We start from the raw sequence: 19,588 nt of genomic DNA, 5'->3' as shown, positions 1-19,588 counted from the left end.
CTTCTGCTACCCAAGTTGCAAAAGCAGCATTCCCAGCCCCCCCTGGGGGTGAGGGAAGGGGATATGTGGTTAGTGTCACATGGTGACCAGAGTAAGGGCCTAGGATTGGAGGCTTGATGCTGCAATAACCAGACACTGTAGGGTGAGCGATTGGAAAGATTACTAAATATGGGAACTATTCCCAGATATTTACAAGCTCCATCTTTGGTTCTGATTAAGCTGGACTGCCAAAAGAGAGAAGGTGCCACATCAAAAACTACTGAATTGATAGCTATTCAGTGATAAATGTGAGGGATACATACAAGGACAACTTAGTTACCTTTTTACAATAAACATCTCTAAAGTGTCACATCTTCTGTACATTAATCCCTTTATATAATTGGCATGGCACATGTACAGACTTCACAATTTCCATTCTTACAAAAGGTCCGCTTGTGATGCCGATATTAAATTTATTTACTGTACAGCTGTTTTTCCTGCTCCTTTGGGCTTCCAGCTCAGTTGGAAGCAGGGTGGGATCTGGCACCATGAACCTTCACAACTGTTAGGGGCTCCCCTCACTGTCACTTCAGTGACAGTTCTGTACTGTGGGCCATGCTCCAAGGCTGCTCCTAGTACCCTGCAGCCATGGGCCCTAAATCCAAAAGTACCAGACTTCTAGGACCACCCACTCATTAATAAAATACCATTTGTTCTTATGGATTGAAAATGCTGCTGGGAAATGCCTTTCCAACAGGTACAAACCCAACTCCTTTTCCACACTGAGTGGACAAGGGTGAATATCTGAGCTGCAGGGCCAACATGCAGCTCCCTGGTAGTCCTCAAACAGGGAGGGAAGACTTCAGGGCCCATAGGGCTGGGGATTCGCTTGTGGCTTAAATACAATTTCATTCAGTTGAACTCCAAAAATGAGTTTACTGAGAAACTTAATGGATGGTAATGAGCTGACAAACTTCCTTCATGTAATTCATGAAATCCAGGGATTTCCTCATCTTCATAAATCCTGTTGGGGCCATTTCCAAGGAACATTCTAGACTTTAGGAATGTTGATAGCTGAATTAATCTTGTGCCTCATCACTCTTCCTGAAACGTCTGGATGAATGGGGCAGGGGCACCCTGGACAAGAATATCCCCATGCAGCTTTTCCTCTGATTTTCCATTGGTTTTCCTCTGGAGAAGTTCTGATGGTCACTTCTGGGCAAACAGACGCACTGTAGACACTGACACTCGAATTCATCCTCTTGTATCTTTCCATGTTTTGCAAACACCAGTGTGAAAGTACCTGCCCCTTCTATAAGAATCTGTTTCCTGCCTAGAGCCCTTCAAGCACACATCCTCTTCAGTCCTAGGGAGTCACACCTTGTGTCCTGGACGTTGCAGAACAGCCTAGAACTTTTTGTGCTCTTTTTTTCTGAGTCCATCACCACACTACTTATGACCTCCTCATATGTGCCCCTTAATGGAGATTTGATCCTAGTAATGAATCTGTAGGTATCTTTATCTGAATTAACTGGAACGTAATGAGGAACTGCAGCTATGGCTACAGACTTGACCTGGGTGGAATGTTTCTGCTCCCGCTTCCAGCTGTTTTGTCAAGTGATGGTGCTATGAGCTTCAATTTGCAGATTTATCTGAGTTGAGTTTTTTTTCCCTATTTTTTTTGTACTCCCCTCCCCCCCCCCCTCCCCAATCGGCTCTGCCATCCAAGACTGTCCTCATCTTGGGGCCACAAACCTCCTAGAACCTGGCCAATATGGACACCCCAAGTTCAACATCTTTGAGTAATGGATGACTCCTCAGGGCTGGGGATGTGGCCCCAACTATCCTGGAGACCAGAAGACTGGCCTGGTCTTTAGTTTTAGTACCAAACTTATTGCAGTCTTTTTGTAAGGCTCAAAGGAATTTTAAAAATGACTGCAGACTTTCCTGATGCTTTTTCTGGAAGTTAGAACTGTGTACTGTCTAGTGCCTTGGTTAATCAAGAACCTTTTTTTTTTAAAGAACGATATTGCAAACCAACCCCCTGAAGATCAAGACGGATCTGGCGATGATGAAGACTCTTTCTCAGGCTCTGGCTTCGGTAAGTGGCATTTCTTTTCTCCCCCCCACACCTTTCCATAGTTGCCTGCATTTCCCTTCTGCAAGACTAGAAAAGGGCAGGCCGATCACAACTGTAACGGAAAAAAGGTCGGAAATTACAGGCTGGCCGGCCTCGCTTCATAATGAGAACTGACTGTATCAAAGGGAGAAGGGTAACGAAGTATCCTGAATGTGATGGGATAAGTTACTTTCATCAGGGGAGGTGCAGGCTTGGATTTGTCAGATAGGGAGGCAGAAATCTGGGCTGACTTTCTGCCTCAAGCTGTGCTAAATCTCTGTAGACTTCTGCTTCCTGCTCTTGTCCCTCCCAAGCAGCCTGAAGAGGGCAGGGGTTTGTAGCTAGAAAGGCAGAGCTAAGTAAGGAGCCTTTCTGCTCCTTTAATGAGCTCCTCCCCCTTGTGTACCATATAGGGAATAGGATGGGGAAGTAGTGATTTGCCTGCATGGTTGCATGTTTTTATGGACTAATCTTGGTTACTGGTTATATTGTGTGTTAGGAGTGCTCAGAGAGGCTGCTTAAGTTTATCATGATCTGAGTGGGCTTGCGGCATGTGTCATAAATACTTTGGATTCTGGACAGCTATTGATGAGAAATGAATCTCCCCATAGGGATGAGTGGATTCCATTGAAGTGCATTAACACTTTAATTTGATCTCTATGGATGATTCCTACTGAGATCATGTTTTTAGGATATGGATCATAACTATAATTTCCCTCAGCTCAATATTAATAGCAAAATGCTCTTCAAGATGGTCTTTTCATTGCATGGCATAACACTGGAAAAGCAATAGAGTAAAAGGTGTGTTTAGCCTCAGCTGGATTAACTTTGGCCAAATTTTATATTACCTTACAACCACTTTCTGTAAAACTATACAGTTCTGTTATCTTAATTCCCAGAGGGGAGGCTCCCGTTTCTGATGTACTCTAGCTAACTGGCTGATCTGAAGTGCTAAACACACAAACTCTTGAAAGCCATGCAAAACAAGACTGGAGCAATTTGGCAAAGTTGATTCTTTGTTACACATTTACTGTAGATTTTGTTTTCCAGTTCTGTATCTGACGATTCCACATTTTTATACAGACAATGAGCTGTTTGGCATCAAGTTAACACATTCTTCTCATCTCAAGGTGTTTTGCGACAGGATACGGTTACAGTCAGTCAACCAGAAGAAAGAGAGCCCGTGCTAACATCAGTTTCACCATTGGCGTCCACATCAGACCAGCCTGCTATCGAGAAAACTCAAAGTACCAGTGAAATGGAGACCACATCCACTGCCAAAGATTTGGAAGTGGATGAAGTGTTGGCTGGCTCCGAGGAGATACAGAAATCTAACTCCACTGCTGAGGAATCTGAGATGAAACCTAGCAGTGTTGTAACAATACAAACGAGCACAACTCAACCCACTTCCCAAGCTAGTTCAACCACTTCCACGGATAGTAATGTAAAAGATGTGGTGCACCATTCTGATTCACATGCGTCCACGGAAGGCACGGATGCCCCAGAATCCACAAGTGAGAACCCCTCTGACGGTGATGTGCTTTCTGAGAAAGGGTTTCTCCCATTTGGAAATATACATACTAGCACTGCCATGGTTGATTCAGATGGCACCTCCCCTACCAACATCACTGCAGTTGAGAATGTGCCAGTGTTTCCTGAAGGGAGAGATGAAGGATCTGGAGATGTGGTAAGAACTTGGAGGTTTTTTAAATATATAATGGCAGTCTGTATAGAAGCTTCTGTAAACAACTTTTCTCTTAACCCACATTGAGATCAAATTGTATCAGTTTACTATGTTACTAAATGTATGGTATTGAAAAAGCAGGTCACATTACTCTCATGGTTTTGAAATTAAAGAATACCCTCATACCAGGGCTAATGCACACTTCCGCCTACCGGCGTCTTTTACTTTTATGTACAGTCGCCAATTTGGCTGCCCATTTCCAAATGCAATCATAGGGTAACCTATATTTTGTTTGAAACCATGATGAACATACTGCCGCAAATTTTTAGCAGTTTAAATCATTTTTTCATGAATGAATGTATGGTGGCACACCAGTGTTTATCAATATTTCAGCATAAGGGTGCTGTGGACAGCTTTAAATCTAGAATAGTGATGGGAAGAATAACTTACCTAGTTGGCAAACTCCCGGTGTTCTGGTTTTCAGTGTACAGAAGGTGCAAATTATTGGATCCATATAATCAAAGATGAACAGGGCTGAGAAATCCTAGGGTACTAGGTAAGCCAGAAGTAGACTGGAAAAAAAAAAAAGCAAATGTCAAGTGATATTTGGGCATCTGGTATGAATTTGTATAGCTTTATTTTATCCAAGTTCTAAATTGTTTTCCACCCTGATCATGAATATCTATTGTAGATATCCTGAAGCTGGTGTGGGACTTTTTTTTTTTTTGAGGCCCTTGACTAGAGATGCCATCTCTACTTGCATACTTTCAGTACTGATCATGTTAAATGTGAAATATTCACAAGTGAGTGGATTACACATACTTTAATACTGGTTTAAAAAAAAACCCCATGAATTTGCATGGAAAAATGTTCTTTGAGACAAAATGTTGTAAATTAAAACAGATTGCCTAAAGGATTTATATATTACAAGATCTGCTATGGCTAACGCTTTTGCTGGTAGAATGCAGCATTCCTTAGTACACTAATGTATTGGTCAGTCACTTTTCTCCAACAAAAATGTGCACACTAGGCAACCTTTATTTCAGAACTACAGATAAATCTAAGTATTTGTTTCCGAAGGTGGAGGAGTTCTTCTTTGCTGTAACTGAAAAGGAAAATTCAAGAAACCTTAATGAACGGAAAATTCATGAGGACTCCAAGACATCTGAAACTGATGGAACCACAGATGCATCCAAAGGAATAATGGATAGGAAGGAAGTTTTAGGAGGTATGGTTTCAAGGCTGTTTATGTAGACATAAATTGTGGGAAACGAATTATTAATCGACTACACAACTACCTAGCTACTGTGGAGCAGTGGGCTTTCTTGCAATTTGGTTAAACTTGTTTTTCTGCTGTTTCAAAAAATCTCCAGAACAGATTACAATAAATCAAACAAGCTACAACAATTTGAAGTGTATATAGGCTTTATTCTGTAAACAGTACAGTACACAAGAGCCAATAAAATAGATTACATAGCTTATGTGGATGGAGTTAAAGGAGCAGCCAGCAGTTGCCCTTCTCTACAGTTCAGTGGAAAATAGCATTGCCTATCTGGTTAAATAACACAACCTTAATGCTCTTCCAGAGTTAGATTTGTCTCCAGGTAAGTTCTGGAAAACGGGTGCATATTAGCTAAGGCTATGGCACATAACAGCACCTGCTGTGAGTGGGCACTTAGATTATACCTAAACAAGGAGCAGTCATGCAAGCCAAAGTACATTAAAACTAGACAGAGAACTAATAAACTTGCAGGGGTATTCATAAATCTGAATTGCATATGACTTCACCTAAATCTTAAATCATACCCCTTAAGCCTTATTTTTACATTCAGGTTTTTTAATTTAAGCATAACCTGTGCAAAACTTCAGCATACTAAGGCTAGAGACTTCATCCACTCCTCCCCTGGGTCATGTCATAACTGGCTCATTAAAGTCTCCATTGCTGTAGGAGAAAATCCAGTATGGAAGCTCTTAGAGTAGAAAATCCCATGCAGGCCATGTTCTAGGAATCCTGGTACATGGCTCCCAGCCAAGAAATTGCAGTGACTAGGCTAAGCTGGGAGGGAATATAAAATAGGAAGGGCAAATGAAGGATAATGGTGCTGTAACTCTGGTCCTGCTTCTGAATGATCTGGAGGGCCAAAGGAGAGGGAGCAGCCCAGATGTTTTTCCCATTGCAACAGCAACTACCCACAGGCCAAACCTATCAACTAGGAGTGTGCAAAGCTATGGCATGACCAGCTGTTTAAATCAGTAATGAGACACTTAAGTTTCACACTAAGTGTGTGCACTTCTTCAAGTGGCAGCAGACACTTTTTTTTGCAAACCTTTTGCCAACAGGCTGCCTGTTAGAGTAAATGCTTATCTCATCAGGAGCAGGCTGCATTTAGAGGGGGCAGCTTGTTTTCTATGAGGCCTTCCACTACTTCCCTCTCCCAGCCACCCCTACCTGTAGGAGTTAGGAGGCCAGCGGTGACTTGTGCAAGCTGCACAGGTTGGTCAGCCAGCCCTGGCCCATCTCAAAGGTGCATGCAGATCACGACTCAGATCAGCTGCTGCAGGAAGGTCTCAAGGATGAAGAGGAGCATGGCAGCACCACAGCAGATGGCCTTGCTGGTTTGGTGGGCTGCTGGCTTCTCTAGCCCATGCTGGTGATGTCACATGACAAACAGATTAACAAACCCATAAGCAGTTTCCTTTCATAGAGCATGCTAAAAAGTCTGAAAACATCTAAGGCAATCTGCTGCATTTTCAGCCTATACTTATGGTTAGCAATCTTCAAAATTTAATAGATTTGCTGATGTGCTAAAACTTGTAAGCAATCTTTTTTTTTTTTTTTTTTTTTTTACATTTGCTGCTGTTAACCTTTGGGTGTTGCCTCCATCTTGGGATGGAATACCTGCAGATGCAGGTGAAACATCAGCCTGCAACTTCCACGAGAATCATTGTGAACAAACATTGTTCAGGACCAAAGATAAATGTTATATTTTGCATAACTTTGACCACAGTTTAGGTTAACCCTTGCATGACTGCACTCCTGTTACTATTCCTCCTATATTAGTCAGTTATACCTATTTTGCAGCAGAGATGCAAACTTATGGCAGGGAAGGCTACACTATGCACTCTTCCTTTTCATGTGATAGCAAATTGCACTGAAAACACAGAATTAATATTAGAATACACATAGAAATGTCTCAGGTGCACGGACTGTGGCAGACAACCAACCACAGCACTAGCCACATTAGCATGGCAAAATATTCATGTGGTTGTGCAGGGTATACCCCACTTGGCTGCCTAGCCCCTCATTCATCAGGATACAGAGGACTCCAGGCTCCCTGCTGTAGGCCAGGTGTGTGAGTACCCCATTCCAAACATCCCACAAGGAGGCACAACACTGGATTAGTCTGAAATGCAGGAGAACTAAGTATTACCTAAGCTAGGTTATAACCAACTACAAATCTACTGTTGGGTCCGAGTGCCAAGGATGAAAGCCCCCATCAACAATGAAAAGCCTTGGGGAAAAAAATCCATCAGGGATAGTTAGGGTCTCAGTACTAACAGACTGACAGGAGGAAAGATGAGACAGAAGCCTTTGATTAGGTAATAGGCAGTCTTGCATGATATAACCTCCCTCTGAACTTACTCAATCTGGTTTACCTTCCAGTGTTCTCCTATATAAAGCATATGGGGACACTTAGCTTAATGTATGCCTGAGAAAAGGCAGCATAGAGAACATGACAGACATTTTAAATACCTCCAAATGTATTAATGTGGATGATGTCATGAGATGGGAATGAAAGTGGCTAGGCTTGGGAGTAATCCTAACTTTCTTTACAGAAAAAGGGTAGGTGCATAGAACATCCTCCTGGAAGGTAATAGGACAACGAGGCCAAAAAAGCATGAGCAACCACAGTGAATCTGAGGGAGTGATGGGGATTGTAGAGCTGAGCGGTTGGTGTGGATGGGCAGACTAGATAAGCCTTATGGTATTTCTGCCATGTTTTAGTGGGCAGTGCCACCACTAGGGTAAAATGGCTAAAGACTGCAACTCCATTCATGTGACAAAGATCTCTGCTCTGTTGTAACAAGTCACTTTTCACTCAAGATGTGTGCAGTATTCTCCAAGTTGAAAAAGGGTAAGGTGAGCAGAGACTTCTAATAGTTCAATTTCCTGGTATGGGGATGGAGATATGCAAGCTGTCTGGCTTATATAAAGGGTGAGCACCTGAATGCATATGTCCCGCAGGGTAGGTGATGCAAAGAAAATCTTATTTGGGGCTGATAAGGCTCTATCACTACCCTTGTATCCTGGCTCTATTATATTCTCGGTGCTGTTATGAGCTGTCTGACCATGAGTTTATTTTTTTTTTGGGGGGGGGGGAGGGGTGACAAATCTTTGGAGTAAGTAGAAAGTATATTTTGCTCTGAGCTGCCATGATTATACCTTTATGGGCAGGAGAGAAGTCTATCAACTTAGAGAAAATGTGAATATAACTTCTTTGGAGAACTCTTTCAAGACTGCAATTCATGCTGTATAACCTGGCCATTGCTAGTTCCTGCATGGGGCTGCTTTCCATCTACATTTTCCTGTGGTACATATTTACAGTGTTGCAGCTGAAGACTGGGCAAGCATGTCTGGCTTACTGCCCTTAGGCTGCTAACTCAGTCTTTGCTCCCACCCATTTCCAGGTATTGCTGATGTTGGACTTTGCATGCCTGTAAAGAGGAGCCTCGTGCCTATTAAGTTAACAGTGCTTGCTAGGGAATGGGGGTTGGATGAAGTGTGTGGATTTTGATATGCCCAGTAGCATGGTGTTAAACTTCAGATATGATTTTTGTTTGAATCTTTTTCAGTTTTTTTTTTGTAAAGTCCCAAGCTGTAGTCTTTGATCTCCTGTCTTTTATTTTCTAGGTGTCATTGCAGGCGGAGTAGTAGGCCTGCTATTCGCTGTGTTCCTGGTTGGCTTTATGTTGTACAGAATGAAGAAGAAAGATGAAGGAAGCTATTCCTTGGAAGAACCAAAGCATTCAAATGGAGGATACCAGAAACCACAGAAACAGGAAGAGTTCTATGCATAAACAACCTGTGACTGCCTTTAGGAGAGATGGATTTTGTTTCCCTTTTCATAGACCATCTTGTGGGTCTCCTATTGAACTTCAAGCTAACTGAAAAGTCTGATTACCTGTCTCCTGACCACTGGAAGCTGATCTTTCTAAAGGAGATGAGAGAACAGCCTAAACCTTAGATCCCTTGCAGTTTTAAAGACACATTGGTCTATTGATCTTTCTTAGGTTTATTGGTCTTAAAACTGCTGGAGGGGGGAGAACAGGAAGGAATAGCAACATGGCTTGTCCTCGTACTGGATATCACCATCTCTAGCTCTTATTGCCACATCTGTTAGTGCTCATGGCTTGGTCTGGAAGAGATCAGTAGTTTGTATCTGTACAGTATTCCTCTAATAGCTGACATGGTTATAGCACTTAAACTAGAAATCAAGTGTTTAATTGTACAAAAAAGAACCCACTGGCTCGAGGAACAAAAATGCATGTTTACATAATCCTCTAAAGGAATTTTATTTCATTCCTTTATTGGTTGGTACTGCTGCCCAAACATCTTTCCTATTGTAGTTACAATTCTTGTGGATGGAAAGTGACAGACATCAGTAAGTGTCATGCCACTAATGTCACACTAATAATTTGAAGCATGGTGCCATATTTGTGATAACTGTAAATCTATGAATAGCATTTTAGCTTTTAAACTTCATGTTTTACACAGGTTGTATAAGATCCATTCACACCTGATTATCCACACTATGGTACTTATCTGATTTATATAAACTGATGTTTGGCACACTTTTGTAAACTACCTGCCAGTGTGCTGACCTGCAATTAAACATGCCCACCATATCTAATGCTGTTTAGTATACAAAGTGCATTGTCATGTACATAGGATACGCGAGCCATAGGGACACTGATCTGTTTCAAGGAAGAGTTTTTTTTGTTTTTTTTCAGGACCATAGTTTCCAGGGCATGCACCCTAGTTTAGCTGTCACAATGTTGTATTATGTCGCAATGTGCCGACAGCACATGTAACACTTTATGTACATAAATTTTCAGTTCTTGATTCGTTCTGTAACAATTTTCCATTGGTTCCTGTATACAATTGCATAGGTTTCTTATGTATTATGATAGCTAAGCTTGAAGGAAGGGGGATGGCATTTGATTGCCAATAGTTTAGTGCCTTGGTCTCTGCAATTTTGCTTGCTTAGCCTACAGGAACTAGGTCATGTTGGGCGTTGCTGCCTTAAACACCCTAAAGAGTAGAACAATTCCCAAAGGGAGGTGTGGGATTTTCATTGGTGGTGTCTTTGCCAAACACAAACCTGTTAGATCAAGTATTTTGTAATGTAGTTTTTCATAATGTTAAAGGTGCAGCATGAACACCACCATCTGTGTGTATATATTCTCCAATGTTGCTACTCAAGCAGTGATTATATGGATGATGCCTTAGTGAAAATGCCTTACTGATAATGTAATTAGTCTTAGCAAGACACTTCCACTAGCTAAATGGGTCCCTCTTAGGCAAGCTGCCAGATGTGATGGTGAATCTGGCATGAAACCAGAGCAAGTGATAAGCAAACCTTGTCTAGATAGCTGCAAAGACAAATTGTACACTTCAAATGTGGGCTTTTTCACAAATAAGAATAAATACTAGAGAAGTGTATCTGAGAGAGAGGAGGAATATACTAGTCATACAAGCTTTCCCAATGGTTGAGTTTTTTTTTCCTTATTTATTTTGAAGCTCATGTGCTCTAGTCTGTTCTTTGATCTTTCCCCAACTGGGCTTAAGTGTTGCCATGGGTTATCTCTAGACTGGGAGTTTCATAAGCATCCATTCATTTGAGATGTCATTCATGGGACCCACTGGATACATAATGTGTTAAAGTAAATAAAAATTTATAAGTTAAATGCAATACAGTTTTGCAGACTGGGTGACCAGCTTTTCATTTCACTCCACTCCCTATACCCAAAGTTAGTAACAGTAGTTGGTCTCTTGCAACTCATCAGCAAGTCTTCTAGGACCCATAATTTGTAGATCATTGCAGTGTACACTTCACTGTGATTTGTGGTTGGACATTGACATTCACATGTTAGTGGCATTAGTTGTAGAAACATTTCTTGCTTATGCATTAGTTACATCCTGAACTTGCTACTCATAGTTTAATGCCAAAATACTATGCACTCTAACTTTTTTTTAAGACTGGTGTGTAAAAAGAAAAAAGCCATAATGGTAGGAAGGGCTTGACATCCCTTGAGCACTTCTTAAGCAATCATAAGCACCTATGCACAGTTAGAAAACAGCATGGTTACTAATTTTGTTTTTCATTTTTAAGGTGTACTTTTTGCTTTTATAATATGCATAAGTAATTAAATAATCATTCACACTAAAAAAAAAAAAACCAAAAAAACCAAACCTAGATTCCACCTCTATCCACAAGTAAAAGGATGCAAACATCTTGGCCACAGTATATCCATTTGATAGGGCAGTTTTAAGAGTGGGTTTTCAAAACGTGTGGATTTGCACTGTAGCACTATGCACCAAATGCAGGAGAATTTACATTTATTAAATGCTTTTTATTGGAAAGGAAATGCTGAACTTGCTCATCTTAAGTTTAAGTAAATATGCTGTTGGTGGCTGCTGTTACCAGAACACAGATTTTTATTTTTGTATGTTTAAATGCTATTAATGTTTGTACAATAGACTGGAAACTAGTAACTTTTTTCTATTTTTAAAGAATACTGCCATTATTCATATGTTATAAATTTTGAAATTGAAGCTCACTTAGATGCTTAATGCCTAACTCCCTCCATCTTTTATGGCTGCTTTGATCACTTCACAATAACATTTCTAGAATGGCAGCTGAGAGAGAATGTTTTAGTTTGTTTGTTAAAACCTGATTTATCACCTTATATGGCAATCAATTTGGTAGGCAGTTGTATTTACTTGACTGTCAGCTTCTTAAAAAAAAAAACAAAACTATACTGAACTTTTCAAAATCTGATCTCTATTTTCAGTTTGAAAAATTTCAATAGTGATTGCCTGCATGAGGCTTTGTAAAAGTATCATGCAATAAAAACCTAGTTTTGACAAATGCATTTTGTATCGGTGTCATAACACTAATACTTTTTTGCTCAGAAACCAGTTCTTTATGGCTTGGCTAGTGCCAGAGGAGTAAAGCTATTGCTTTTCCTGTAGGATGGATTTTTTTTAAATGAGTTTGTGTATTAATCCAAATCATCTTTGGATAAAATACAGGCCCAAGTAGGCATAGATTTGAAGTTGGTTAAGTTCTGTTTTTTAGTGTTTGGGCAGCATGCTAGCTCAGGTGAGAAGAAACAGTACTACCCAATTACCCTAGTTTCCTTATCAAGGAATTTTTGAAACTATATATGGAATGCAGATTTGAAGTTTGTATGGCTATGAATGAGCAGTGCCTGAAGAGTGATCCTGCCTCCTTTATCAGAGCTCTGAGCCTCGTCTATCATATCACGTTTATGGTAGGTGTCTGCCACAGCTTTCATTTTACAGTGGAGCATGGGAACACAATCACTGTGGATCACATGTGAAATGTCTTGCATATCAACAGTCTAATCTTAGGGAAGAGAATCAAATGCTGGAAGCACCAAGACTTGGGCTTAAAGTTGACCAAGCAGCTGTTGTAAGGATTTACCAAAGATGAGGCTTTCATACTAACAGGCCAATGCAATATAGCATGTGCTCAGGCTAGTACAAAGTAACACTATTAGATACATTTTTTGATGTGCTAAAATAACCCCTCTCCTATATTGAGATTGTCCAAATGCACATCCAGCTGCGTGCATAGCTGATAGAACTCACAGGCAAATTCCATGTCAATGAGCCTATTACCCAGTGATGCAAAAAAATTGCCAAGGCACCCATTTTAACAGATTTAATGCCAGCCCAGGATCTGATGTTAAAGCATCCTGCACTCAAAGGCTCACTGAAAAATAAAAAAACAAAATACTTTGATTCTTCCTATTAGTATTGTTGCAATACTAAGTAGGAGAAACCACAGAATGCAGAATCATGCTATGCTCAAGGGGTCAACAAAAAAAATTCCTGCTTTCTCTGTTTCCTCATAGGGGGAACCACAGCATTTCCAAAGTCTGGTCCAAGTGGATCCCCTGCTGGTAGTAAATGAAAGGAGTGAATCAATAACTGTCAGGCACAGAAAGCCTTCACTTACGGCTGCTTGGTCCATTCTCTCCCATGTCAGTGAAAAGGACCACTTGAACAGCCCTGCTGGGGGTGGGGAAGGAGCTCTGGCCAGGCTGGGACTCCTGCTTGCCTGCTGCAGAGCATAAGAGTATAAGGGTGAGGGAAAAATCATGTACTGTCCATGTGCCTCAGGGTAGCCATTGCAGGAGGACCTTTACCAGTGGAATCATTTAATCCATAGTTAAGTCCTTCAATCATGGGAATAGATGCAAATTGCTCACCCCCTCCAATTCCACATGCAAAAAGTACACATGCTAAAGCCTTGAGTGGATAAAAAGCCAAAATTGTCAAAATACACAAGTAATCAAGAGCATCTAAGTTCACTGGGCTGCTCACAGCAACATTGGACTTGGTGAGAAAGAGCTTAACCCTTAAACCTCCCAAGAATTTTCTAGTTTTAACTGACTGCTAGTTGTAAGGTTAGTATGTCTGCTAGATTTAGAATTGTCTGTATACTGGGGAAATACTTTAATTCTCTGAGCTAGTACAATAGTAATTGTTTGCCAGTATTAGAATTGAGTTTGTAAAGATCACCTACTTGATGTGAGAAGGTAAGTACTGGTTCCTGGGCAGACAGTTACACCCACCCTGGTCTCATTTTGATGTAGAGGAAAGTCTGCAAAATGTTAGTCAATTAAAATATTCAATTAAACCTGAGTTTGTAATTTGACTAATTTTAAACAGATTAAAAACCCTAATTAGATGTCAATTAGCAACCCTTAAATTCAGGCATTTCTACTTTTATCTATTTTATATACATATATTCTACTTTTAGGCACATTAAAAGCAGATTCTATTCAGGGGCTAGATATTTCTCTAGCCCCTGAGGGTTTATAATCTGTTATAAGATAATAGAAGGTAAAGTGACTTGCCCAAGGTCACAAGGAACAGCAATGGGATTTGAACCTGGGCTTCCCTGGTTAATAGCCCTCTGTTCTAACCACTAGGCAATTCCTTCAACTCTTAAGGTACAAGCAGCCACCCTGTGAGCAAGATAGGAGCCATCCAGTTTTTCACAGAGGGCCACAGCTGTAATCTGTTGGTGAAAGGTGGTTTTGTAGCTGGTACAGAGAGCACCTAGCTTTCAAGACAAGCTGAATCCCTGAATGCTGGCGTAACAACATGGAAGAGTTAAGGTGGACAGGTATATAAAGACATTTCCTAGTGTGTGGGTATAGTGTACTTCTGCTAGCACATTCAGACACAGAGTGGTCCCAACTGCACGCTAGCAGTACCTGGTCTGCTGTGGAGGAGCAAGGTCATTGGCAAGAGCTCATCACCTTGGTGTAGTAGGAAGTGATTGTGTAGGTAGGAGCTGTAGTTCCTCAGATGCTTTACCTTCTTGCACCAACTTTGTATCTTTATAACCTGCTTATGCTACAACCCTATCTGACATACAAAAGAAGCAAACAAAGAAAGTAACAAACACATTACAGAGATGCTTACTATATTCTGTGAAAAAAAGGAATAAGACAGTCACTGGCTCATTTTAAAATACTGCCCCATGCCTGCTTTCAACATGCTTTTAAAATACTTTGCACACTGTCAAACAGTTCCAATGGGCAGGAGTAGCAGTGGGCTGGAGCTACCACTGCAAATGCATGCTTCCTACTATTTACAAGACTAGCTTGATGAAAGGAAGGCACATCTAATCCTAATTGTGTAGACTGCAGTAGCCTGCTTGCATTTTACACACACAGTATTGCATTATGCCACAAGTAGGGGCCAGTGCTAACTTGTGGACCAGCAAAACAGTTTTATATTTAATCCTTGATTGTACAGGGACCTAGAGAAGATCGGCAAGAAAAGGTGCAATATGGTCCCTCAGCCCTTGTCCTGAAATAAAATGGTTAGGAAGGGTATTGTGTTTATTTATTTTTAACTTTTATATACCAATGTTCCTGTATAGTATACATATTGCACCGGTTGGATACAATGAACATGTGGTACAGGAAAAACTGAGAACAATGAACATGATCAAACATTGAATGTTACAGTAGAGATCTACTGAAAATAAGAGCCAAAAGGCTACACATGATGGCATTTCACAATAAAACTTTAGGGAGCAGGGCTGTCATAATGGGGAGAACTGGGTAACATAGATAACAGGAGGATTAACTAGCTAACAGGCAAGATCAAAGGCATGAGACCAAGCAGAATGCATTAGGAACAAATGGTTTAAAGGTTCATGGAGGGACTGAGAGAAGGCTGCTAGCAGCATATTGATCAGCAGCAAAGTTGAGGAACAAATGTAGCCTCTGGCTCCTGGTGTATTTGAAGAGCTGGGAGGTGTATAGAGAGCAGGTAATGTTAAGGGGGGGGGGTTATAGTAGAAGAGCTAGTCTATAGTTGGACATGACCAATGGGGCCTCTGTGAAAGGATTATCTATCCGCAAAAGCCTGGCTGAAAAGCCATGTTTTCAACTTGTAGTGAGTGATTTGATCATTAGGCATGTAGATAATGTGGTGGTGGTGGTGGGGGGGTATGGATTGCTTAATGACTCTGCTTGAGTGAAGATAGTGGACCTCCATACAACACCTAGATAAGATTTGAGTGCTGGTGGTGCCAGCTGTTTGGTATATCAGTGTACCAATGACAGGAATGTGTATGAAGGTGCTGGAGCCTAACTTGCATAGGACAAGGGAGGTTCTGTATTTCAGGATTGCATTATCAAACATTTCCTGTTTGAGAATGCAGGAAGCCAGAATCAGGATGTGCTCCAGTCTCTCCATCCATGAATGAGATGATGGTGCGGAGAAGCTGTAGATTTGTTAGGAGCTGGGGAATATTCTAGGGCAGGGGCAGCCTATTCCAACAGGCTGGGTGCCAAAACAGCATGAAACCTAGGCCGCTAGCTCTAAATATTTAAAAAGGAGGTAGAACAGCTTTTAAAACTAGATGATGGGAAAGCAGACAGTTGCTTAGATGATTTTATATATTTACAATTATTTATAAACTCTTAAAAATCTGCTGAAGCATACTAACAAAATGGGGAAAGATCCTCCTCAAGGCAACAAAAAAGCTAAAGTAGCCCAGGTGCTGTAATATGATGGGTTAAAGAATGCTCTCAGAACAAGTCTTATGCTGTCCTGTTATATTTTGAACTTGGGGAACTTGTTTCTCAAGCAAAGAGCTGTGTCAGCAGGGCTGGAGCAAGCTGTTGTGCAAGAAAGTGGCTGGTTTGTGTCTGAGACCTTGACCTGGCAGGAAGAGGGATGCCTGGCCAGCAGTTCTCTCCTGAAACGGGAGGTTCTCAGGCTCGCTTGTCTGCAGGTACACTTGTTTACAAAGCCCTGTAAACGTTCGGGGTTCTCCAGTGGGAGCCCGGCGCCTCACCTGTGCACTGACGAGTGGCGCAGGGTCTTTCCTGTTGAAGCTGCGGGCTCCTGTTTTTCGGTCGCACTGGGGTTCCCTGACCTGATGAGTTGCAGGATGCTGATTTTGGTATGTATTATAATCATGGGAAATGAAGTATATATGCTGTAAATAAAGCTTAATTGAATTACTATATACATATCTTGTGTATATATGTAGTGTGTGTGGTCTGTATATCTCTCATTTGGGCATCCTGTTACAGGTGCCTAACTAAAAAGCAGATTCTAAATTACTCCTGTAAACTGATAAGCAGGCCTTTAATGCAAACAAAACATACTTTGAAATGTTTGTATACAAATGCTAGAAGTCTTTTATATATATATATATATATATATATATATATATATATATATTTTATCACTCTATGAAGAGGTAGATATAATTAGGAGTTCAGAGCTTGTGGAAGGAGGATAACCAATGGGACCCTGACAGCATACAAATTTATATGGCAATGATAGGATGAATCAAATTGGTGGAGGGATGCTATATGTTGACTGCATGGAGTTAAATAGGATAAATGTTCTGCAAGGAATAAAATCAAATAATGCACTGTAGAATTTTTATAGATAAATTCTATGAGAGAAGGGGAATAAAACGGCAGTGGGGGTGTACTATATCCACCTGGCCAGAATGAACAGACAATGAAATGCTAACAAAATAAGCCATTACTACCAAGTTGCTAATTTCAATTACCCTAATTGACTGCATAAATGCCACCTCAACCTGTGCTAAGGAGGTAAGTTCCTAGATGAAATGACTGCTTAATGAAGTAGCTAGTACTGACGAGGGGAACTGTTTTAGGTCCAATCCTTAACACCTGATTTTTGGTGCAAGAAGTAATGGAACTGGAGATAACTGGGCAAGTGATTGTAAAATGATCAAAATTTGACTTGATAACTGGAAGGGAGGACATTAAGGAAATTGCTATAGCATTTAACTTTAAGAAGGGTGAGTGAATGAGGAAAAAATGTTAGGTCAAAACTGAAGAACTGCAATGGTTAAGAGTTTACATTAGGCATGGATGTTAATTAAAAAAAAAAAAAAAAAACCATCTTGCAACCACAGACTAAATATATTCCATGCATTAAAAAAAGGTGGAAGAAAGGCCAAATGACTGCTGAAATGGTTGTGAGGTGAGAGGCTGTTCTAGCCAAAAGAACATTTTTCAAAAAAACTGGAAAAGGGATCCAATAAAGGATATAGCATAAGCACTACCAAATTAGAAGCAAAGCATTGATAAGGAAGGCAAAGAACTTGAAAAGAAGCTTACTGTCTATGTAAAAAAACTTTTCAGGGACATTCAAAGCAAAACATTTGCAACTGAATTGGTTGGACCATTATATGATCAAGGGGGTTAAAGGCAATAAGGGAAAACAAGGCAATAGCAGAGATTGACTTCTTTGCTTTGGTATTTAAGGAAGAAGATGTAAGGCAAATACCAATAACAAAAATAGTGGTTCAACTGGTCCAACTTAATTGAATACAATTCCTTAGCCAACTATATATATGTGGGCCCCTTACACTAAGGGTCTATATTTAGCACAGACTCTGATATGATATAGGGTCACCTTACTTTAATTACAACTCCTTTTTTTAGTCTGTTTTTTGTTCATATGTTAAAATAATTATCTCTGTCTCTGAAATTTCAATAGAGTACTTAATAATTTATCCCTGCCTCTGGTGCAAAAATACAAGATACGAGAGGAAAATTAATACTCATCCAATCCAGCCTTGGTTAGCATAGGCAAATACCAATGCCAGAAGTGATATTTTAAAGATGGTGATTCGGATGAACTGAAACAAATCTCAGCCTGGAAGATGTAATAGGGCTAATTTGACAGATGAATAGCAAATCTCCTGGACCAGATAGTATGCATAGAGTGCTGAAAACTGAAAAAAGTACAAACCTCTTTTTAATGTGCAAACTATCATTAAAATTGGCTATAGAACCTTAAAATTGGAGGATGGCCAATGTAATGCCAGTTAAAAAAAAAAAAAAAAATATATTGCAGGGGTGATCTAGTGAACCTGATGTCTGTGCTGGGAAAAATGGCAGAAACCTAATATCAAGAACAAAATTACTTGGACATATTGTCCCATTAAACTAAGCCAACCTTGATGTCTTGCCTTACCATCTACTATATATATATTTTTTTTTTTTTTGAGTGAGCTAGTTGATAGTGTATTTTGGATTTTCAGAAAGTTTTTGACAAGGTATCTCTTGAGACTCTTGAGGAAATTTAAAAAGTTGAGAGAGGCAATGTTCTGTTTGAGAGCTGGATAAAATATCAAAAATCTAAATGGTAAATTTTCTCAAGAGAGAGGTTAATGGAGTTCCTCAGTTTTTTTTGTACTGGGCCCACTGCTTTTTAACACTTTATTTTTTTTTAACTCTTCATTTATCATTTTAAATCAGTTAACAAGTTAAACAACTTGACAAGAAATGGTATAAAGAGAGCAAACAACTGATAAGAAAAACATACAAAGAAATACTTAGATCTCAATAATACCCTGTTAAACCACCAAATTGGGGATATTCCACTGGAAAATATGAGAAGCAAAATTATTTATTTATTTAAAAACTTTTCTATACCGTCGCTAAGTTATGTACCATCGCAACGGTTTACAAATAGGCACAAATAATGTATATATAGGTGGGTATCGTACATTCTAACAAGTGCCAACTAAAAACGGTTACAATATCATTAATAAAGATAAATTTTTTGGGTAGCGATGAATTAGTTCTGGGAAGTTTTATTGATGTACTTAATTGTGATCTATTTTTTTACTGTACTGTGTATTTATCATATTGTGGTGTCATTTATTCTGGCTGTGTTTTCTGTATTTTTTCATTCTCTTTCCCTCTCTACCCCACTGTTTCTTTTGGAAAGGCTTGCTTAAAGAGCCATGTCTTTAAGGTTTTTTTTAAAGGATTTGATGTCACTCTGTAATTTTAGTTCAGTGGGCATTGTGTTCCATAGAAAGGGCCCAGCCAGTGATAAAGCCCTTTCTCTTACTTGGGTTAGTTTTGCTGATTTTACTGTAGAGATTGTTAGTAGTGCCTTGTTAGCCGCGCGAAGGTTCCTTTGCGGTACATGGACTCTTAGAGCTGTATTTAGCCAGTCAGCT

The 19,588-nt window shown here is 40.1% G+C and overlaps 1 protein-coding gene across 1 annotated transcript in view; it reads left to right on the top strand.

Annotated features, from left to right (window-relative positions):
- SDC1 (syndecan 1) overlaps positions 1 to 11,873 on the top strand; it is an 83,127-nt gene extending 71,254 nt beyond the window's left edge. The window contains exons 2-5 of the mRNA XM_029595978.1: positions 2,002 to 2,080; positions 3,229 to 3,785; positions 4,863 to 5,010; positions 8,695 to 11,873. Coding sequence (XP_029451838.1) covers positions 2,002 to 2,080; positions 3,229 to 3,785; positions 4,863 to 5,010; positions 8,695 to 8,861 — 951 coding nt within the window. The 3' untranslated portion in view covers positions 8,862 to 11,873. The remainder of the gene's footprint in view (positions 1 to 2,001; positions 2,081 to 3,228; positions 3,786 to 4,862; positions 5,011 to 8,694) is intronic.
- Positions 11,874 to 19,588: the final 7,715 nt, after the last annotated feature.

Source organism: Rhinatrema bivittatum, chromosome 3, assembly GCF_901001135.1.
Source record: "Rhinatrema bivittatum chromosome 3, aRhiBiv1.1, whole genome shotgun sequence".
NCBI lineage: Eukaryota > Metazoa > Chordata > Amphibia > Gymnophiona > Rhinatrematidae > Rhinatrema > Rhinatrema bivittatum.
This window is presented reverse-complemented; position numbering and strand designations above follow the sequence as displayed.